The sequence below is a fragment of the Hypanus sabinus genome, chromosome 18, assembly GCF_030144855.1.
Source record: "Hypanus sabinus isolate sHypSab1 chromosome 18, sHypSab1.hap1, whole genome shotgun sequence".
NCBI classification, from domain to species: domain Eukaryota; kingdom Metazoa; phylum Chordata; class Chondrichthyes; order Myliobatiformes; family Dasyatidae; genus Hypanus; species Hypanus sabinus.
Window position 1 is genome coordinate 38,866,065 of NC_082723.1, and position 23,369 is coordinate 38,889,433.

General features: G+C 41.5%; 2 protein-coding genes across 2 annotated transcripts in view; one reads left to right on the forward strand and one right to left on the reverse strand.

Moving 5' to 3' along the window:
* entr1 (endosome associated trafficking regulator 1) lies at window positions 1–14,995 on the reverse strand. The gene is made up of 8 exons (XM_059994204.1): window positions 14,897–14,995; window positions 12,713–12,828; window positions 10,110–10,550; window positions 5,385–5,458; window positions 4,631–4,742; window positions 4,213–4,275; window positions 3,916–4,055; window positions 1–3,198 (listed from the first exon to the last, which is right to left on the reverse strand). Exons 1-8 carry the CDS (start codon window positions 14,916–14,918, stop codon window positions 3,090–3,092), a joined length of 1,077 nt encoding a protein of 358 aa, XP_059850187.1. The 5' UTR covers window positions 14,919–14,995; the 3' UTR covers window positions 1–3,089.
* The window catches only part of pmpca (peptidase, mitochondrial processing subunit alpha), a 19,003-nt gene continuing 10,589 nt past the window's right edge, over window positions 14,956–23,369 (forward strand). Inside the window, exons 1-4 of the mRNA XM_059994203.1 lie at window positions 14,956–15,058; window positions 15,152–15,351; window positions 22,365–22,444; window positions 22,899–22,981. Of these exons, the coding sequence (XP_059850186.1) occupies window positions 15,012–15,058; window positions 15,152–15,351; window positions 22,365–22,444; window positions 22,899–22,981 (410 nt within the window). The 5' untranslated portion in view covers window positions 14,956–15,011. The remainder of the gene's footprint in view (window positions 15,059–15,151; window positions 15,352–22,364; window positions 22,445–22,898; window positions 22,982–23,369) is intronic.

The following is a 23,369-nucleotide window of genomic DNA, read 5'->3' on the forward strand; positions in this document are numbered from 1 at the left end:
AAGATGAAAATACAGTACTCCTTTCGTCCTGCTCCGGACTGTGCACGAACCTGGAGCCAGATTTGAATTTGCACATATTCTGTAATTCATACAGGAAATTCTACCCAACCAATCACAAGAAAGGGCAAGTTTTACAGATAAGTAAAACTCTAGGGGAATAATTTTAACGTGAAATTATTCCCAATTATAATAGTTTCATGTGACTATAGAACTACTCTGCTAGCTTCATGATATAAGGGTACATTGAAATAAAAATGTGGTTCCAATGGGAATGAACTAAGAATTATAAAATTCAAGGATTTTTATAATAACCTGGGTGCATGAGTTGATAATTTATTTCTGATATGTACACAAATTATAAATTATTTCAATCATTCCAGTATATTATACAAAATCTTAAATAGACATCTCAGTGTTAAAAATATAGTTTCTTCAAACCCAGTTTAGTAAGGAAGGACTAACAAATCCATTATTTTCTAATTCTATACTACAAGGCAAATAGTTCATAGTTCCCTCTCAGCAGGGGTACCCCACCCCACCCTGCTGTTATCACCTTACAACAGAGTAAACAACTCTTTCGACCTCACCCCACCCCCACTTCCTCTTGAAATTCTTTGAATATGTGAACATCTTATATCCATGCTTTATCTCTGCAGCAAAATAACACATTTACACTCTGTCCCAGTACCAAAATAGTTCTGATCAAAGTTCCAAACTGTTCCACTGCTTCCTCCATGATGTGTATGCAACCCTTAACAGAAATTACATTAATTCTCTTCCAATCATCTGGAACAGACCAAGCTCATCTGGTTCCATTCTTATTCATTCTGTGGTGGCTAGAGTTTGCAATGTTTTCCCATCATACTCTCATGCAATTACCTTGAAGATTCCTCTAAGATCTTCTTTCTCATAGTGAGGTTGGCTTTCAGCAGCAACATCTGAAAACACAACTTCAGTTTCCACAAACCCTAATAATACTTTGATTTACCTCACCATGTCTTATTACTTAAACTGTTAGTGTGCTTGTCCATATACTTAGCACTGGATAATCAGAAATTTATCCTATCTAATGCTACCAGTATTAAATCCCAATGCAAACTGTTCTCCAGCCACCAACTCCATCCTCTTCCTAGCAACACTCTGATGCTACATCAAAATGTTTGTAAACTTGCTTATATATTTTATTCATTCAATCATTAAGATATCCATATCAGTAAAATTATCTAACATTGTTTGGTTTAGTGTAATTGTTGCTGTAAACTTCCTTTATGCCCTGTTACCTGAGTGCTCCCAATTTTATTTGTATGACTTCAACTGTCAAGACTCAAAGCTCTGAATTATATTCCTAACCTTTTTTTCCTCTTCTAAAATACCCCTTAAAATTAGAATTTGGATTAAACTGTGGGTTTCTGCACCAAGATGCCTTGGCGTTAAAATATCAGGTCATAACAATCCAATGAAATAATCTGGCTGATTTAAATTATGTACCAAAAACACACACAAATACAAGATTGTTGTTGCCATTCCTTGTATGAGAACACTTAAGTACCACAAGCATGCTGGGGTTAAAAGTGTTTTAAATTACACAGACGTATTTCAAAGAATATCCTTGTATATTTTCAGTTTAGAAAATCAATGGCAATCTAAATTATCTGTTACGGGAAGGATAGGAAAACTCTTTTACTTTAATGGGAAGCCCAGAATATGGGCATAACCTTAAAATGAAAGCAGGATAATTCAGATTTAAGATCAAAAATCTTCACATTGACAATAGAATTCTTCTGTTCTCTGATAAGGCTCCTAAGACAGTGTTCCAATTGGACATCTCAAAACTGTACTTAGTGATAGGGAATCAAGGCAGGTAAATTAATTTAAGAGAATGTTTTAAATGCCTATGAGAAAGGGGTTGAAGGTATTGCTGGATAATGCTGGATAATCATAATTATAATAGTTTTATTTGACTGCAGCCGTGTTCCTGCGGGGATCACTAAGTTTACAGCAGGAGTGAAGGTTGTTCTGGGCTAAAGGCTGATTTATACTTGTGCATACAGGCTATGCCGCAGCCTACGTCGTAACCCTGATTTTCAGTTCTGCGTCGCTCTATGCTGTAGCGAGCATGTGTTGGTGTGCGCCAAAATGCTAATTGGTGGTGGGGTATCTATGCCACTGTGTTGAGTTTCTTCATGAGAGACACGGACGAGGAAATGAATTTCAAACATTTTTGCATGTCAGCAGGTAGATTTGACGATTTGGTTCATCTATTTCGTATTGGTGTACGCACAGCCTGCAGACATGGCGGAGAAGAAGCAACTGGAAATGCGCAGGAGGAAGTGCGATGCTACCAAGTGGACCAAGCGATCTGCGTCACCACGACGCGTGAATAACTTTTCTGGAGAGGTGCACGTCATCCTGTAGGGTACGCGTCACCTACAGCGTAGATGCGACGCTCAAGTATAAATCAGCCTTAATCCTACCACTGCCACTGGCAGCTGAAGTGGCTGAGTGACTAATGGCACACTGGTGCTGCTGCAGCCAGGGATCGATGTTTGAGAGCTTTCTGACAAATGCAAACACTGAACTCTTGAAAAGCAGGAGAAACTTTAAACAAAGAGGATCATCCTAGTTACACTGCACTGCATGAGGTTTGAATGAGGAAGAGGGAAAAAGTGGTGAGCTGCAGGAAGTTAGGTGAAGAGCAAGGGACCTACACCTCCATAATTTAAAAAAAAACTGCATTTAAAATACAAACTTTAGAAGTATTGGGGGCAGGTTTTTTCCTGAGAGGATGATAAACAGAATTTATAATGTACTCATAATGTTGTAGGTGAATAAAAAATGTTTACATCATCCTTTCTATTTGATACAAATAAGGTGTTGATGGTAAAACGAAATTATGGGATCCAACCAAACAAAATAAGACACTCAGGAACAATTCAAGCATAGATCAGGCCTTTCCAGAGTAGTGCATTTGCTCTAAACTCTGTACCATGAGCAGTGGGGAGTCGATCAGGCCCTAAGTATCATGTTAATAAATACTTCGCAGGTAATGTTCATACTGCATTGGGCGGAGCTAAATGAAGTTAATGACATCAGCTAGGATCTTCCATTTTATAGTAAGGTGGTAGTTCAGAGATTTTGTCAATGGACTTCAGTAGATCAGCTGCCAGGCGTAGCGTTTCTGCTCCAGACATGATCTGCCTAGAAGTAAAGGGGATAAAAATGGACATATGAAGACAGAGTCTGCAAGCTTGGTAAATTTTACATTGTTAAAAATTTTGATTTTCTATGAGCTGCATTGATATAAATCTTAGAAAAAGTCTTTATAACATTGATTTTTGATTTGAATCTGCACAAAACACTCCAGTTCTGAAATAAGCCTAAGAAAATGCAGGAAACACTCATAAGATCAGGAGGAGAAGAGAAACTGGGTTATCACTTCAAGTTGAAGACTTTGTGAGTTCCTCCCTGCCTGGGGTGAACGTGTTCACTCCTCAAGTTATTCAAGTCATAATTAGGTGAGGTGAGGTCAGAGGCCAGAAAGGGCTCTCCTAACTGAGTAACTGGTCACACCTGGGCCTGTAGTGTTCAGGGCTAGATTGATTTTGTTCCTTAATGGCAAAGTGAAGATTTCATCTCCAGAATATTCCAGTGGTCTGAACATGGGAAGGTGGAGATGATAGAGTTGGTAACCTCAGAGACACTTTGTTGAGAAGTGGATGCAATATGTGTGTCTGAGAAATTAGAAAAGTTATATAAGATTTTGGGTAGGATACAAAATGAACAAAGGTGCTTCCCTTTCCTAATCCCTGATCCCCTTCACTCCAAATCTTTCCCTTTCCTCTCGTGTCTCCAATATTTCTTTCTTTCTAAAGCATTTGCTGTCTTCTTAGGAAGAGCAAGCTGTCAGATGCATACTTCACTGAGGTCTGAGCTTCATGTGCAGTCTTCATTAAATAGTCCGAAGCAAGTCGGGCACTATTTTTTGCTGAAGTCAGAGCAGCAGAATCTTGAGATCGAAGCCTTTCATTTTCAGACTTGCATTGTTGAAGTTCAGCCTGTCACAATGAAACAAAGGCACATCATGATCCACGTACAGAGTAGAGTGAAGGTGGTGACAGAGAGAAAGGGATAATGAGAAAAAAAAGTTGAATGGGAGAGGAGAGAGAGAGAGAAAGAGTGAGAGGAGAGACAATTTTAAAATAAACATTCTACCTGTACAACTGTAAGTTCTTGCCTCAGCTTAGTCACAGTGTTCTCTGCTTTCACTGCCCGTTTCTGAAAGATTAATAAATGCAAAGAATTGGTACAAACCCACTTACTTCAGTGGTGTTTTTCCCCTTACAAGTGTATTTGACAAGCAATATGAAAAACGCATCAACAAAAGGGAATGTGAATTGGGAGTAGTTGTAATTTCCATCCAGGATCAGAGCCCATTCAACCCTGAACTGGAAGTACGTGCTGCCACATTGTCCAGGCCAAACTCCCACCCACAATAACCAGATAAATTCTCTCTACTGGGTTTTGAGACCAAAAGTGCAAGTGAAGCTGGAAAATTGAGCTGGGTTTCCACTGTACTAGCGGGGACAGTGTTGAATGGGTCCTGCCCACTCTCACAGAGTCCTGTTCTCACCGTCATCAGTTGCAGATTCTCTTCTACTTGCTGAACCATTGCTTCTAATGCTCGTGCTTCCTTTTCCTCTTTAATTTTCCTTCTTTCCAGTTCTTCTTCCAATTTCCTAGTCCTAGGGAAATGGCCAGTGAACATTTAACGTTACAGCATATCAGGAGTTGTCATCGATGTCGCTCTTTGTAATTCTCCAGAACTGCAATGCAAGATGTCCCTTTCCATACACCACCTATTTCTCCTCACTACTTTGATGAGGCACATGGCCTTCTAACATCAATCATCGTTTTGACATGAGTGATTTAATTGTGACTTTTTTTTTTTACAGCTGAAGCACTACAGAGCTTTACTCATGAGGCCAAGGATAAATCTGAACCTGAGCTACAGAGATGAAAGGTCAGTGTCTAAACTCTTCTGTCCGATCTGTAACAGTTCAAGGAAGGAAAGAGGAATACAGTAGTGTTGAAGTTAAATTGAAGCTAAATATGCTAAATTTGATCCCAGTATCTAGCTACTGTTGGTTGACACCCCCCCAAAAAATCCCAATTTCAATAGAAAAGCTGGCCAACTGTCACCATTTTGACTCTATGTTCAGGTAGACAATGTCGAGTTCATTCAAGAGCTGGAAAGTAGCTTTTAAATAAAATTGAGAAGACAAAGAAAACAGAAAGAGCCGATCATTGCTGGTTGTAGTGCATTTCCTATTCATGCTGCCTTTCCTTTTGATCTTTACAAAACTACTACACTACATGCTTCATACCTCTTTATGTGGTTCTTTGCCAGTTGCTTTGCTTCTTTAGTTTGTCTCCGTAAAAGAGCATTTTCTTCTTTCAGCTGGAAGGGAAATGAGGATTATTTCCAATAAATTTCAGCTACTGGTACCTCTGATAATGTCTCTACCTTTGCCACTGCCAGACTCAATCATTTCAGTGCAAACTTGGAAAGTTTTGCATCTTCTATCCACCTCATCCAAAAGTATGCTGCCTGTGTCCTAACTCACACCCATTCCTGTTTATTCATCCTCCAGTTTGTTTGCTGAGATACAGTATCTCCCTGTCCAGCCACACTTCAATTTATATTTCTCAACCTCAAGTTGAAATCCCTAGATACCTTTACTATTCAATATCCCTAAATCTCCTCTACTCCGAGAACATCATCCTCAGTCTCCAATCTTCTAGCTATACAGTAGTGTCAAGAAACAACCTCTCCCTCAATGTCACAAAAACAAAGGAGCTGGTTGTGGACTACAGGAGGAATGGAGACAAGCTGGCCCTTATTGACATCAATAGATCTGGGCTTGGGAGGGTGAACAGCTTTTTGGCATAAATATCACCGAGGATCTCACGTGGTCTGTACAAACCGGCCGTGTGGTGAAAAAGGCAAAACAGTGCCTCTTTCACCTCAGACAGTTAAAGAAGTTTGGTATGGGCCCCCAAATCCTGAGAACTTTCTACAGGGGCACAATTGAGAGCATCCTAACTGGCTGCATCACTGCCTGGTGTGGGAACTGTACTTCCCTCTATCGCAGGACTCTGCAGAGTGATGTGGACAGCCCAGCGCATCTGCAGATGTGAACTTCCCACTACTCAGGACATTTACAAAGACAGGTGTGTAAAAAGGGCCCAAAGGATCATTGGGGACCCGAGTCACCCCAGCCACAAACTGTTCCAGCTGCTACCATGTGGAAAACGGTACCACAGCATAAAAGCCAGGACCAACAGGCTCTGGGACAGCTCCTTCCACCAGGTGATTAGACTGATTAACTCATGCTGACACAACTGTACTTCTATGCTATACACACTATTCTGTTGTAGATACTATTTATAAATTACTATAAATCATACATGGCACATTTAGACAGAGACATAACGTAAAGATTTTTACTCATGTATATATGAAAGTAATAAAGTCAATTCAATTCAATTCATTCATACAATATACTAAATGAACACTAAAATTCCTTCTAGAAACATCTCTACCCCTTTTACAACCAATCCAGTATATCCCAATGCTTTAATCTTTCATTATCCCTGCAATATTTTTGAAACATTTATCCAATTACAGGTATTCCTTGACTTATGAACATTCAATTTATGAATTTTCAGTCTAATGTCATTGACTCTTAACTTATGAAGCCTGTCTTGCAGTAACAAAAAGCTCATCAATTCCTACCAATTGTGCATTTGGTTAAGTATTTTCTGTCAGCATGTCTGTGCTCTGCTTCTTATCGGAATCCATCAGCATTTATTCAGAAAGTCCTTCATCAGAGTAGCGTAGCAGTTAGTGTGACACTAGTACAGCTCAGCACATCGGAGTTCAGAGTTCAATTCTGGTAGCCTCTGTAAGTAAGTTTGTATATTCCTTCCAGTGTATGCATTGTAGACATCCCACCCTGCAAAAACTCATTTCAGGGAGGTAGCACCATCACCCGTGCCCCCCCGCAACCCCATCTCTGCACCCCCCCGGTCAACCTCCAAGGGTGTACGTACAGGACATTTGATTATGAAAGACAACAATTTATTTGATCACATATTGAAACTATTTACACACACACACACGTGTCAATTTATTCTGTGTCAATGAATTGTTACTTTTGCAAGACATCAGATTCACAAGTGTTTTGTGAGACAGCTGACTTCTGAATTCTGTCAATGTGGCGCACCATGCTGAATACCCTTTTTACATCATGATTAGAATTTGGCAGCACCAAAAGCAGCTTCATCAACTGGCAGAACTCTTTGAATCTCGACTGCCCTGTGCTCACAGATTTTACTTTGGACAGCCTCCCCTAGAACTCATCAACTGGCAAACTTTTGTAGTTTGGCACCTGTCCTTCAAGATTAGTTGAGATGTAATCCAGGACTTCCAAATGGAGGTGTTCTCTTGCATCTGCCCTGATGACTTTTGGAAATCTCTGTGCCAAAGTCAACCTCTGCTCTGGATTAACCTCATCTTGTCTCTCTGTGTTGACCAGGGACAGATTCTTTGGGACATTCTGCCATGGCGCAGCAGGACACGAGAGAGGGAGGGAGGGAGAGGGAGAGGGAGAGGGAGAGGGAGAGGGAGAGGGAAAGGGAGAGGGAGAGGGAGAGGGAGAGGGAGAGAGAGAGAGAGAGAGAGAGAGAGAGAGAGAGAGAGAGAGAGAGAGAGAGAAACTGTAAAGCCCACCCACAGAGAAAACTGATAGGTCTACTTAACACAAAGAGAGACCAATCAGGATGCTCTCTCTGTCACTTTCTCACTACATCTGTCACTCGCTCTCTCTGTCTCTCTCTCCCTTTCTCATTCGCTGACTCTCAAAAAAATCAATTTCCAGGATATTGTATATAATTTGCGGGCGTCAGGGAGCCACTATCAATATGTGGGAGACTCCTGGAACTTCCGGGAGAGGTGGGATGTCTGGCATGGTTTTCCTCCAGGTACTCTGGTTTGCTCCCACAGACATACCAGTTAGTAGGTTAATTGATTATTGTAAAGTGTCCCGTGATTAAGTTAGGATTAAATTGGTGAGTTGCTGAGCATTGCAGCTCAATGGGCCAGAAAGGCCTCTCAAAAAGAGGATTATGTATTTTCTAAGAAATCATGACAAGCTGTAAATAGAAGCGAGACGTAATAAAGAGAATTGAAAATCAAGTATTTAGTGCACATCAGCCATTCAGTTAACTTGCAGTTTCAGTGGTGTGAACAATCCTTAAAAATGCAGACAAGATAAATGTTAGTGCCCAAGTATTAACCCTTCAAGTATAGTGGATTCTGGTTAATTGGGACACATTAGCACCAGTACATTTTGGCCCAACTAAGTGAGAAATAAGCAGTAAGATAATTCAGAACTGTATTGCTCACTGCAGATTCAAACATTCAGACTTAGCAACGACAGAAAAGATTTCATTACTTCAAAAAGTTAGGAACTAAAAATTTGAAGGTATGAACAACCATCTGGAGGTTACAATGAAAATGAAGATTTGGATGATGCAATTGTAGTAAGAATCCTAAAGTGCTGGCCAGAGAGAGCAAGGAAATGTGTGATGTGTGGGGTAGGGTGACCTGGATGCTAGGTGACCAAGGTATTGTCTCTGCAGACCTGAGCCTGCAGTACCCCAGGCAATGGTCACGTGAAGGGTCGACCTGGACAAAGGATCGGCTCAGGTAGGGGTGGAGAGAAGTGACCGGGGTATAAGAGAATGAGCACACTGGTGGCAAGATCTCTTGGATTTGGGCTCACCCACAGGTTAAGCTGTGACTGACGCTGTGGACCGATTGGAACAGGCTCAGGCATGCTTCCGAGATAAGTACCGCTTGTTGTAACTTAGCAATGAAGTGTGTTGTGTGCAGCAAGACTTATTTCTACTGGATCTGCAAGCTTTTGGCACAACAGTGATCATCAATATCATCGTATGAAGGCAGTCCATTACTTGCACCAGGTGTCTGAGCTGATTTTGTTCATTTACAGTCAATCAAAAGAACACGGCAACATAAAATTACTCCATCAATAGCTATAAGGAATTAATACACAGTTTTATAGTACTGTAGTAGTATTGATAGTGTTCTGATTTGCTCTGTATGTCATTTAAAACATAATTTATTACTCAGTTAATTGGTACTTTGTCCTGTTTTTGCCTTTTCAACTGCTTCCCTGAAACTTTGGCTAATTGGGGCGAACGCCAAGTATCAGTGACGAGAGCCAGTGCATTTTGAACACAACCACAGGAAACATGCTATTTAAAAACTACTTGCTCTAAGCACAGCGTAGTGTCTAAAAGCCACACAAATACACTTGACTGATGCTAGTTAGAAACTGTTCGGCAACACCATCTGCCCCAATTAAGTAACACAGCGTCCCAAAATAAACAAAGAGAGTCCTGGGTATTTCTTTGATTAGTTTTTGATCTTTAAGGTACATCCCAAATAAGTGGCTCCCCTAAATAACCGATCACTCAATTAACTGGGTCCTTCATTCTTGAGCTCCAGAACTCAACTAGAAACTAATGGAAAACTCAGAGTAAAACTAATGGAAAATGGCTTTTAACTTACAATTTTTCACTGAATTGAACACTCTCTTTAACCACAAATCTTTGGTAAAACAAGGAATACCTGTTCTACTAACCCTAATGCTGTTGCCACCTAATTCGACAGTACATTTTACCCATTCCCTGTAAGAAAAAAAATGCCTTCCATCCCCTCAATACTTCTCACTAATCACTTTAAATCTTTTCCACTCAGCCATTTCTTTGTATTGTGAATTTCAACAATCCATTGCTTCTTTAATCTAAGGAGAGCACACCCAGCTTTTCCCATCCATCCAGGTGATTGTATTCCTCATCCTTGGAACTTGCTAGCAAATTTCTGTACTTCTGTATTTCTGTACAAAAATCTGTACTTCTCCAAAGCTCTCCCGGCCTTCTTAAATTGGTGCTTTAATGAGACCCAAGGTGAGGGGGTGGGGTGGTGTTGGGGGAACTAGTATTTTATAAGGATTTGACCTTACCTTCTCATTGCTTAGTAACTGACTTTGATAGAGAACCTCCCCGACCAGGTCAAAGTGATCCTTTGGAGGGTCATGGCTATTGCAAGAGGGGTCCGTTTGTAAGGCTGCGTTCCCTTTGCAATGATTCTCTTCTTCCTCCTCCTGTTCGTCGTCCACTTGCCACTCGGATGGTGCGTACTGGGTGCTTTCATGATGCAATAAGTCAGCAGGGCTCAGTGTAGGTGGGGTGTTGGACATCTCATGGAGAAAGTTAGAGAAACCACGCTCATGAGCAGCCTCAATAATGGCAGGCTGGTACGTTTCACTCCAGTCATCGTCCTCTTCATCCAATGAAGGACTGTTGGGCATTAGATCTGGGAAGTAATTCTCTGGAAAACTCAGCTTCAAGTTCAATTCTTCGGTGGCAGACAGATCGTCTTCAAAGGCAATTCCTATGGAGTCCTGCGGTGGAAGGTTTGTGTGAAGAAAGGCAGGGGACAGTGGGTGTGGGAGGAGGGAAGAGTTGGTAGAAATCAAATAGGTAAGAAATACATTGTTAGTGGAACTACTAGGAAACAGAACGGCTGCATGCATGGTACAATTAAAGTAACAGAATAAACTACCGAGGAGTATACAAATTAGTTGTGTATATTGTTTAAACAAACTATGAGTCTTGTAGCTCAGTTTAACAGGACAGCCATTGCAGAATTTAAGTCATTTTAATGACCACAGGAAAATGAATTAGAATCAAGCTTTGTAGCAGCATAAACAAAGACGTTTATCTGGCATACATTAGCTATTTGAGAGAATTATCTAATTTTTTCCTTTTCCTTACTCTTTCCTATAACCCTTGAAATATTTTTCTTCAAATATTTATGAAATTTGATTTCATTTTTTCCAATCTCCTTGTCTAAACCCTTTGAAAACTGTTCTGTAAAGTATCAATTTTCACTATTCTCTCACTGATGGTCTTGCTGTCAGCTGCCTAGGCCCCAAGGCCTGAAACTTCCTTTCTAACATATGCTACCTACCTTTAGAAGAACTGTTACCATCTCAAAGCTTTAGACCCAATTGAGCAAGTGGACAAAAACATGGCAGATAAGTATACAATGTTTCATGGTGAAATTACAATTGGAAAAAAAATGAAAGGAAATGTATTATTTAAGTGGAATTAAGAGCAGTAAGTGTTGACATACAAAGAGATTTGAATGTCCTTGTACTTCAGTCACTGGAAACAACCATGATATTGCAACAAGCAGTTAAAGAGAGTAAATATCCACCTCGCAGATGATCAACACTGGCGCACCACAGGGATGTGTGCTCAGCCACACAGCTACGCCCATGACTGTGTGGCTAGGAACACTTCAAATGCCATCTATAAATTTGCTGACAAACAGCTATTGTTGGCAGAATTTTAGGTGGTGCTGAAAAGGCGTACAGGAGTGAGATAAATCAGCTAGTTGAATGGTGTCGCAGTAACAACCTTGCACACATGTCAGTTAGACCAAAGAATTGATTGTGGACTTCAGAAAGGGTAAGTTGAGGGAACACACACCTGTCCTCATAGAGGGATCAGAAATGTCAAGTTCCTGGATGTCAACATCTCTGAGGATTTATCCTGGGTCCAAGATATCAACACAACTACAAAGTAGGCACAATAGCATCTATATTTCATTAGGAGTTTGAGGAGATTTGGTGTGTCACGAAAAACACTCACAAATTTCTACAGATTTTCCTATGGAGAGCATGCTAGCATTCTAACTGGCGTCATCATCTGGTATGAGGGGGGTGAGTTATTGCACAGGATCAAAAGAAATTGCAGAAAGTTGTGAGCTTATTCAGCTCCATCATGGGTACTAGCCTCCATAGTATCCAGGTCAACTTCAAGGAGCAATGCCTCAAAAAGACCATCATTAAGGACATGCCCTGTTCACATTTTTTACCATCAGGAAGGAGGTACAGGTGCCCGGAGGCACACACTTAATGATTCAGGAACAATTTCTTCCCTTTTGCCATTTGATTTCTCAATGGACATTGAATCCATGAACACTACCTCACTACTTTTTTTAAGATTTCACAACATATGCCAGTATTATTAAAACTAATTCTGAAAGCATGTTGGCCTTCTGTGAGTTTCGGTCACTTTATCTAAGAGTAAATAACATTTACCATTTCAGAGATTGGAGCGAAGATTCACCAGACCGTTTCCAGGGATACCAGAACTGCTGTATTAGAGAGTAAATCAACCATTGTGTGCATTCATTGGAACTTTAAAGAGGGATCAAATGAGAAAATCCTGACAGGGTCTGATAAACTGATAAGGGGAAGTAATATTTCCTTTGACTGGGATCTAGAATGAGGGTTCTCATCTCAGGTTACAGGGACTGAAATAAAAAGCAAGGTAAGTGAAATCAGGAGATAGATGATTTTCCAGACACAAAAGATATATGGCGTAGGGGTAGAGTGGGAAACTGGGATGATAGATAATCAACCATCATTGTATTAAGTGGTGGAGTAGGCTTGCACGAGCTGATCCTATGATTCCAAGTAAATCTCCCCTTTTCCAAGAATGAAAGTTCTCTACTAACCCAGGTTATTGCTATGAGAGTAAGAGTTGTACGCACCTTCAGCTGTTGGTGTGTCTGCTTTTTCACCTCTTCCCCTTTAGTTGTTGATCGACTTTTAACCTTGATAAATTCCTTAAAGGAAAAAGGGTTTGTTTCTTCATCATCCTTTTCACCTGGAAGAGGCAGGCAAAACCAAAAGAAAATTAAATGACACAGTTCAGTAAATGCTCAGTAACGCTGAATAAACTGGTCTTGATCAGAGCAGTGCCAAATTACTAAACTTGCTTTTTGTGACACCTGGGAGGGGAAAATATTATCAACCTGTGTTCCTGCACTAGTGCTTAAACTGGGATGCATCTGTTGGAGATTGGAAAGCTTGTCCCATCCCCAAAACTAAGCGGTCTGGTGATATTTATGACAGCATCGGGGGAAATGATGGGGCAGAAAATTGCTTGGCTGATGGTCAAGCAGTTTCCTGGCCCATCATTTCCCCAGATACCACAGAAGAATGTATTTCTGGCCGTTAAATGAATCAAGAGATATGGGGCTAGGGGAGGAAAATGATGCTGAGATAGAAGCTCAGCCATGATCACGTGGAAGGTCTCTGAGAGGCCAAAAAGCCTCTTTATGTTTTTATAGGCAGGATTATTCCTGATAGTTTCAGCCACCTGAACTTGCACTTTCTCCTGTACCCACTTGGAAAGGCTTCAGTATATAATTCAAACCAACATTCCCAGCATAGAGCTGTGGATATACTGCACCGTGAAAAGGGTCATTGATATATCATCTGCCTCTCAAATGGGCATCAAAGAACCTACAACAGCATTACAAAGTGCAGAGATGTCCCATTTCTTTAGGCAATATTCATCCTCAACTAATACTAAACAACTAGATATTAAGAGGAACAGCTGGAGTGGCACCTCTTCTCCAGGGCACCACTGCTCAATACAAGTGGACATGGCTTTAAGGTAAGGGGTGGGAAGTTCCAGGGGGATATTAGAGGAAGGTTTTTTTACTCAGAGAGTGGTTGGTGTGTGGAATGCACTGCCTGAGTCAGTGGTGGAGGCAGATACACTAGTGAAATTTAAGAGACAGGTATTTGGAGCAATTTAAGGTTGGGGGTTATATGGGAGGCAGGGTTTAACATTGTGGGCCAAAGGGCCTGTACTATGCTGTACTATTCTATGTTCTATAGAACATTATCTCAGCTGTTGCTTGTGGTATTTTTGTACCAGAGTCAATACGTTGGTAGCCATTTCGAGGAACTTTTATAAAATCTGATTGAATCCCATGGGGTGAGGTGTTATTGGAGGTACACTTCTTGGGAGAATGACATATAAAGGGCCACTGGTTTGTATTGTTAACACTGTGTCTCTCCAACAAAAGAGTACTTCCAGTATTTTCAACATAAAAAGCTGACACACTCTGAGATAACAAGGAACTCCCAGTTAACTCAATGGGCAAATATCTAGCTAGTTGACTACAATGTGGGAAGTTATGAAACTCTCTACTTTAGCAAAATAAATAAAAAAAAGCAGTGGCTAAAATCAAGGAATTGCAGAAATCTAACATGCAGCAGTGTTTGGGTTTCCTTCCCGAAATGATTCAGGAAGCTAATGATCTTTTCTTGTACTGGAATTGGTCCGCAAAACAAAGGGGACCAGATACAGAATACCGTGTACGGTATTGGCGTTTTTGTACAAGGAATGACGTTAAATCATTGAAAGTAGTTAAGTGAAGGCTTAGTGGACAGGTATCCCGGATTGTTTTGTGAGGCGAGGCTGTAAGAGTGCGAGATGACTTGACTAAAACGTACACAATTTTAGGAGTTTTAACAGGATAACTACAACGAGAGTGATTGTTTAAACAGTAAGGGGTCACTCATTTAAAACAGAGATGAGGCAAGATTTTATTCTCACGAGGATTATGACCATTTGGAACTGTGGACGCAGAGTATCTGGGTATTTTAAGACAGTGGTAAATTGTTTCTAGATAAGCAAGGTGGGGGGGGAGGTTGAAAGTGAGTAAACAAGAATGCAGAGGCAAGAACAGATCAACCACTATTGTCGTTTAAAATCGCTGTGCAAATGGCTCGAACCTCCGGAGACAGCTGCAGGGTAATTCCAACCCCGCCACCATTGCAGATTAACTGCACTGAAAGGGGGGGGGGGGTCAACAGCTGCCTTCTACCGGATCGAGGGTTATCCCACAGACCCAGCATCGGTGATCATGCCACCTCACCTCGCTCTCCCCGGGAGCTCATCCTCACCCCGGTCAGCAGGCCGTTGTCAAGGGCCACTTGACCCGGAACTCGTTCTTGCCCGGGCAAGTGGCCGGAAGTTCACAGGTAGCCAAGATGGCGGCGCGCATGACGAGGCTGAGGTCGTGGACTCAACTCCGCAGGTAAAAAGCACAGAGACGCGGTGGATGCGCTTCAGGATCTCGTTCCCGGTACGTCCTGTGTCGGGGGTTAACGCTCGGCTCTCTGTGTCGCAGGTGTGGCCTTGCCAGCAGCAGGCGGTACAGCAGCACTGGGTATCCCGGGATCCCGCTCTCCACGCCGTTGCCCAATGTCCCCAAACCGAACTACGCCACGGCTGGCGACCACGACAAGCATGAAACGCGCATCACGGTGCTGGAAAACGGATTGCGGGTGGCCTCGCAGGACAAGTTCGGCCAGTTCTGTACAGTTGGCGGTGAGTGGAAGAGGCTCACAACCGACACTAGCAGCCATTCTTCAACCCACATCATAAGGACACAAATCAGTTTATCTGCTCCTTAATACGGTGCTGTAGGCTCGATGTTGATTTCGATATACTGCCCCCCCCCCGTTTCTTAAGTATCTACAAGTAGTTGCTTTGAGACCAGAGTAATTTATTCGCTAAAGTCAGCTTTACGATCTGATGTCCATGTCTTCTAGTTTCTCTTTGCATCCATAACTTTGTATTATGCTTCAGTGATGTCAATGTCTCAGCAAGGTAAGAAATTCCAAAAATGTACAACTTGAATGAATAATACTTTCCCTTCATCCTTGCTTTAAGTTCAAAGTAAATTTATTGTACATATGTCACCATTGACAACCCTGAGATTCATTTTCTTGAGGGTATTCTCAATAATAACATTAATAGAGTCAGTGAAGGACTCCACAGACATGGGTGTTCAACCTGTGTGCAAAGGACAACAAACTGTGCAAATACAAACAGAAAGAAATATTAATACATAAGCAATAAATATCAAAAACATGAGATGAAGAGTCCTTGAAAGTGAAGTAACATTTCAATGATGGGGCAAATGAAGCTCCTTTGGTTCAGGAGTTATCCCCTGATGGTTGAGGGGTAATAACTGTTCCTGAACCAGGTAGTGTGAGTCCTGAGGCAGCAAGAAGAGTACATCCTGGGTGGTTGAGGTCCCTGATGATGGATGCTGCTTTCCTGTAACAATGCTCTGTGTAGATGTGCTCAGTGCTGGGGAGGGTTTTACCCATGATGGGTAAAAGTAGTGGCTATATCCACTACTTTTTGTAGGATTTTCCATTCAAGGGCATTGGTGTTTCCGTAATCCTGTGATCCAGCCAGTCACTATACTTTCCACCGCCCATCAATAGAAATTTGTCAAAGTTTTGGATGTCATGCCAAATCTTCGCAAACTCCTAAGGAAGTGAGGGTGCCGCCGTGCTTTCTTCATAATAGCACTTGTGTGCTGGGCCAAGGACAGGTCCTCCAAAGTAATAACACCAAGTCATTTAAAATTGCTGGCCCTTTCCACCTCTGGCCCTCTGAGGACTGGTTCATGGACCTCTGGTTGCCTCCTCCTGAAGTCCAGTAGGCTCATTGTGAGGCTTTAAATCCAAGTTTAGATGCTCAGCAACTATCCTATTCAGTCCTTGAGGACCATGCATGTCCCTTTGAGAACACCTTTTATTCTATTGAAATACACTGAGTAAAGGTAAATGTTGGTCAGTCTCACCTAATAACATAACCCAGTAATCCCAGAATCATTCAGCTGCACTAATTACGTGGTCATGTATTCACATTAAAAAGCAGAAGACTACTTACGCCAGAAATCTGAAATAAAAGTAGAAAATGCTCGGGATTCTAAGCAGGTTAGGCAAGATTTGTGGGGAAAACATGGTAAAGTTTCATTGATTTGAAACATTAACTCTGATTCTCACCACAAATATGGCCCGAGCATCTCCATTTTCTGGTTTAAATTCATATTGAGTTCACAATCCCAAAATGCAAATCAGTAAACTCTTGTCAAACCTTGTAAAATCACAGCAAGGCTTGATTCCTTTTGAACCCCAACTTTTAGTAGTTTTTCACCATCTAAAAAGAATTCTGTTTATTTGTATTTCATACTAATGTGAAACCCTTTTTCATATAACATTATTTATCTGCCACTCCTTTACCTACGTACTAATTGGTCTGTAACCCTTTACAGATTCTACACAGGCCACTTACCCATCAGATTTTGTGTCATCAACAAGCTACGTGGCCAGAACCTACTCGTTATGACTATTGAACTCTGCTTCACAGTTTAAATCATTCATACTGCAAGCTGCCCTCTGTGTTCAAGTGGACGCCTTTTGAATTGCTTGCTGTCCACACTTGTGCACTATGATTTATAACAGGGACACATTGGTCCATCTAAAAATCAAAAAATGTCTCTAGCCTTTTAAAAAAACAAATCCGATTTTGTATTTCCCCTTCTGAGTGGTTGATGTCATATTCCTTTACATCATACTTCATTGACCATATTCTTTGAGATACTTGTCTTTCTGTCTCTGCACTTCCTCATAGCTTTCTTTTTCACTGAGCTGTGCATCATCAACAAACTTGGGCTTATTGTCTCCTGGTGCTTTCCCGAAAGGATTTGTATAGAATCTGTTTTGTGTCTTATTAAACGATTCTTCATATATTGCCATGGTCTGATGCATAAACCTTTGAAAAGAAAGGAACATTTTCCTTAAATAAAAAATTGCCGACACTAGAGATCCCTATTAAGAATGGGTGCTGGAAACATTAAACTGCCACGTGCCCAGAGGTTATGTGAGGGAATTCTGAGATTTTTATCTCCCAACAAGTGAAGAATGCTAAAAGCCCGAGATCACGTGGAATGAAAAACAGAGTTTGTGTTTCAGATGAAATATTCTGACTACGCTGCTAACATTTCTCACATACTTGGATTTTATTACTCTTTCTTCTTGTCCACCGTAGCGGCTGCTTCAAAAACTGAGCAGAACTCACAACAACACCCATTTCATAACCACTTCGACTTTGCTCAGCAAAGTTAGGATTTTCTCAGTGCCTTGTTGCTCAGATTATCGTGATTTCTTTACTATTGATGTCCGACTTGCAGTTCCCTTCTTTCACTTTCTCACTCCCTCTCTCATTGTAGCATTATGTTGGACACAGTTGATGATCTCTGCCAGTTGCCTGGAGACACCATGAGGAGTGGGTATGCTGAGATTTTACCCCCTTAACTACCTAGCCATTGACAAATGCTAAAGCCCACAACTAGATATTTACATTGAAGGAATCGCTCATTTTATTTTACAGACTGCATTTGGGTCTTTAAAATATGCCACACAAGCAATCATAGGCACATAAAGACCCCTGGTTTATCCAGTCTTTCCCCTATAGCAGTGGTTCTTCATTTGTTCAAAGTACACTCCCTTTCTCTTGAGATTATGGAGTTCCTGGGTATTCCTTGGTTTTTTTTAATCTTTATATATGCACAAGATAATCACCAATACATAAATCCATGCAATTCTTCCTCAAATAGTTCACAAATTGTACACTGAGTCAGCAAGCTGACCCACAATCTGGTGTTCTTTGGGGATGTTGAAATTGCTATTTTTGTTTCATCCAAAACTGTTTAATTCCACTGCAACGCAATCTCTCCCTTTACCATCATTATTGCTAGAAAGCTGTGCAATAGTTCCAGGAACTGACCTGTGTTCACGTCGTCGTTCACGGGCTCCATGGCCAGTCAGATAAGCAGTTGTATGTCTTGGGATTAGGCTCCTGTTGCCTTGTTTTAGTGTTTTTGCTCCCTGTACAAAGTTCAAAGTAAATTTATTATCGAAAGCTCATATGTTACCTAAGTTTAATTTTATATAAGAACATAACAAATGGGAGCAGGAGTAAACCATCCGGCCCATCGAGCCTGCCCCACCATTCTATAAGATCATAGCTGATCTGTCCATAAATTCTGCTCCAACTACCTACCTTTTCCCCATGTCCCTTAACTTCCTTACAATGTAAAAATCTATCTAATTGTATCTTAAATATATTTAGTGAAGAAGCCTCAACTACTTCCCTGGGCAGAGAATTCCACAGATTCACCACTCTCTGGGAAAACCAGTTTCTCCTCATATCTGTCTTAAATCTTCTCCCCTGAATCTTGAGGTGATGTCCCCTAGTTCTAGTCTCACCTCCCAATGGAAACAACTTTCCTACTATCTTATCTATCCCTTTCAAAATTTTGTATGTTTCTATAAAATCCCCTCTCACTCTTCTGAATTCCAGAGAGTATAATCCCAGGTGACTCAATCTCTCCTCATAGGTTTAACCCCTTCATCCCTAGAATCAACCTGGTGAACCTCCTCTGCACAGCCTCCAAAGCCAGTATATCCTTCCTCAAGTACGGAGACCAGAACTACGCACTCCAGGTGCAGCCTCACCAGTACTCTGTATAGTTGCAGCATGACTTCCCTGCTCTTGAATTCAATCCCTCTAGCAATGAAGACCAAAATTCAGTTTGCCTTCTTAATAACCTGTTGTACCCGCAAGCCAACTTTTTGCAATTCATGAACAAGCACTCCCAAGCCCCTCTGCACAACAGCATGCTGCAATCTTTCACCATTTTAATAATAATAATCTTGCGGGCTTGCTCGATAGAATAGAAACTGTAACAGAATCAATGAAAGACTGCATCAACTTAGGTGTTCAACTAATGCGCAGGAGATAACAAACAGCAAGTACAGAAAGAAAGGAATAATAATTATAAATAATTGAGCAGTGAATGTTGAGATGCAGCCAGTCAATATACTCTCCACTCGCATCTACAGAAGTTTGTTGTGCTGAATCTTTGCAGACTCCTAGGGAAGTAGAGGCGCTGTTGTGCTTTTCTCTTTACATTTGCATTGTTCTGGGCCCAGGGCAGGTACTCTGAAATAACAACACTGAGGAATTTAAAGTTGCTGACCCTCTCCATCTCTGATCCCCTGATGAGGACTGGCTCATGGTTCTCTGGTTTCTCTCTCCTGAAGTGAATAATCAGCTCCTTGGTCTTGCTGACACTGAGTGAGAGGTCGTTGTTATGGCACCAATCTCCCTCCAGATGAGGCCCTGGCCAAGCTGCTTGACCTCAGTCTGACTAAGAATGTCTTTGAATTCAACAATGAATTCAATCTACGAATCAAAGAAGTTGGGAAAGAAGTTCACCCCGGCCTATGCCAACATATACATAACAGAGCAGGAAGAGGCAGTTTACCCAAAGTGCTCTAAAATTCCTTGTGCCTGCCTCTGCAGATACTAGATGATGTCTGGGGAGGTGTGGACACATTCTGAGACAGAATTAAAGGAATTCATTCAAATCCTGAACAGTCATCACCCCTCCATGAAGGTTAAGGCCACAACAAATAGGAAGAAAATTGATTTCCTGGACACAACAGTATTTAAACTCGCACCAGAAAATGGCAGCCAGAAGCTAGCCACTGAGGTATTTTTCAAAACCACAGACACACTTGCCCTCCTGCACCACCCACCCAAACACACCTTCAGGGGTATTGTCAAATCACAACTGACCTGGTTTCATCACATTTGCACTTGGAAGGAGGACTTCCAACAGGCCAGAACTATCCTGTTCACTGCACTCTGACAGGCTACAGTAGACGGAAACTCGGGCACATCAAGTCTTGACTTCTCGAAAGGCCCCACAAATCCCCACAATGCTATTGATAACAGGATACTGTGGGATGGTGGTTAATATCCACATGACAATTAAATCCCACATTGAACAACTTAAGCGGTGGGGGGGGGGGGGGTCGTGGGGTCAATGCACAACAGAGTCAGCTTTTAAAAGTGGTAAGATCTTGAGGGACATTCTAGTTGGTATGAAATTACATGCAGCCACAAGACCAAACAGAGCTGTTAGCAGACATTTCTAGCAGCATGAACTGGACAAACCTTCAAAGAAAAAGAGCAGAAAGGAAAAGAATTGAAACATTACAAAACTACTCCCCAAATGATCTAAATGAAGCCTAAGAACAAGCCCTAAAAGCAAATGGTATAAGCTTAATAACTAGACTGAAAAATACTGATTGGATCTATGAAGTTCTCCTATTCTCAATGCTCCAACACCTTCCATCTTAATTTAACTTAATCCAGATGGGATTCCCACACACCCAGATATTACAGAGATCACCAAAAACTATGCAAAGCAGAGAAGACAAGTCTTCTGTGAACTCACGAACAGCCCTGTACATCTCCCATTACAAATACCACCCCCCCCCCCCGCCCCCAAGCAGACCAACCTAAAGAATACTCCACCCCACTCTGCAGGAAGATGTACAGCTCAAGAACTACTTAAGTCCCACATTAATCTCCAAGTAGGCCATGCCCCCCCTCCCCTCCAGCATTTTACCTCCATCCCTCATCCCTAACCCCACCCTTCACAACTCCACAGACCCTGGCCCGGCCAGGCCCCTCCTCCATTCTCCAGCCTCTCACCTCCATCCCAACCCTATTCCTATCTGTAATCTCAACACTGGCTCACATCCCCACAACCCTGAGTACTGACTCCCTTCAATCCACCCCCAACACCAGCTGTAAGCAATTACCCCACCACCCCACAAACCCTTAGTATATTTATAGCCCTAAAGCTTCAGAGAGATGTAAGTAGGAGAAAGATCCCAATAAAGGTAAATAGTGTTGGACCAGATCAATGAAAGTGTGGACCAGAGCAAAGTACCAGGGTCAAGAGCCACTGTATCTCCAGTAACGAGATCAAGTAAGAAAATTTCACGGTTTCTCCCAAAATTACTCTCCTGTTATACTCATTCATCTTAACCCAATTCTTCTGGTGCTCAGCATCTGCTCTTTGCCCATTGTCAGAAGGCATTTTCTTTACAAAATCAGGATTAGAACATAGAACAGTACAGCACAGCGACAGGCCCTTCAATCCACAGTGTTGTGCTGAACCAGGTAAAAACCAAATCAAAATCATCCAAACACTAATCCCTCCTATCCACACAGTGCCTATATCCCATCTTCCTCACATCCATGTACCTATTTTAATGTCTCTTAAAAACCTCCAATGTATTTGTCTCTACCACCATACCAGGCAGCATATTCCAGGTATTCAACACTCTGAGTGGAAAACTTACCCCTCACACCCTCCTTGAACCGCTGGTATTAGACATTTCAACCCTGGGAAACAGATACTCCCTGTATACTCTATGCCTTTCATCATCTTATAAACCTCTACCAGATTTACCCTCAGCTTCTGGCGCTCCAGAGAAAACAACCAAAGTTAATCCAGAATCTCGTGATAGTATGTACCCTCTAAACGAGGAAAATCTCTTCTGCTCCCTCTCCAACACCAACATTCTTCCTGTAGTGGGGCGACCAGAACTGTACATGGTGTGGCCGAGATAAAGCCGCTGGCTGAGCATTCTGCTCATTAATAGGATTGTATCTTTCAGTTTTAGTGAATGCTGGGTCAAGACATGAGGTGAAATTTCCCAGTGGGATTTCCCACTTTCTGGAAAAGCTGGCATTTTCTGTAAGTATCAATATATTTCCTCATTTTATCAAGCATCTTAAACTATTTGATCACGAGCACAATTTTTGAAACAAAAATATCGAGATGGTCGAAGTGGGTTGAATAGTAAATTTTAAAACAAGAACATCAAATTCTTAATAGATGAAAACCGGCTGTGGGGCATAGTCAGGATCCAGTAATAGACCAAAATTTAATCCAGGACATTCCATGGTAATTTAGCTTAAATTGGACGTAAGGCTAATTAGTCGCTATTTTACTTCCAATATATTATTTCTTCTTCATATCTTGTCTCTCTAACCAAATCTCACTCACTACCTGTTGAGAGTTGGTTCTGAATAAATCATGTCATTAAGAAACATGAGAATGGTGTGGGAGGTTGTGCATTGTTTATCTCATATTAAATGTCTGCGATGGAGTTTTTTAAGCTCGTAATGGTGTGTGTTTTGTTCTTCAGTCTACAGCACAATTTGGCTCTAAGGATGAAATTCTCCTCACCCTGGAAAAACATGGGGGGATATGCGACTGTCAGTCTTCCAGGTGAAGTGAAACACAGACCATTGCTGGTGTTTTGTGACCTCATTGATTTTGTGAGTGCATTTGTGTCTCAGATTGGAAAACAACAAGTCACTGCATACAGTGTAGGGTATTGAGCTCACACGGACTCCAGAGTCAATCCTATCAAGATAATGCTGAGACATTGTAATTGGTTGAGGTGCCTTTAGCACGAGAGGAAGAGTCAATCCGATCTGAGCTACGTCTCATCTGTGGGGCTTTTGGGAGAACTGAGATTGGTGATAGAAGTGATTGATCTGTCCCAGTTTATATATAAACTCTGGTTGACACTCATCAGAGTATAATTAGATGAAGTACGTGTTATGTTTTCCATTTTTTGTATGTCTGCGCCATACTTTATTGGCGTCTCCAT

Coding starts and splice junctions, on each gene's coding strand:
- entr1 (XM_059994204.1), bottom strand. CDS start 14,918: ATGAGCTCCCGGGGAGAGCGAG. Junction 12,829..14,896: donor GAGCTCCCGGGGAGAGCGAG/GTGAGGTGGCAT, acceptor TGCCTCTTCCAG/GTGAAAAGGATGATGAAGAA. Junction 3,199..3,915: donor GAAGCTCAGACCTCAGTGAA/GTATGCATCTGA, acceptor CTTTACTTCTAG/GCAGATCATGTCTGGAGCAG.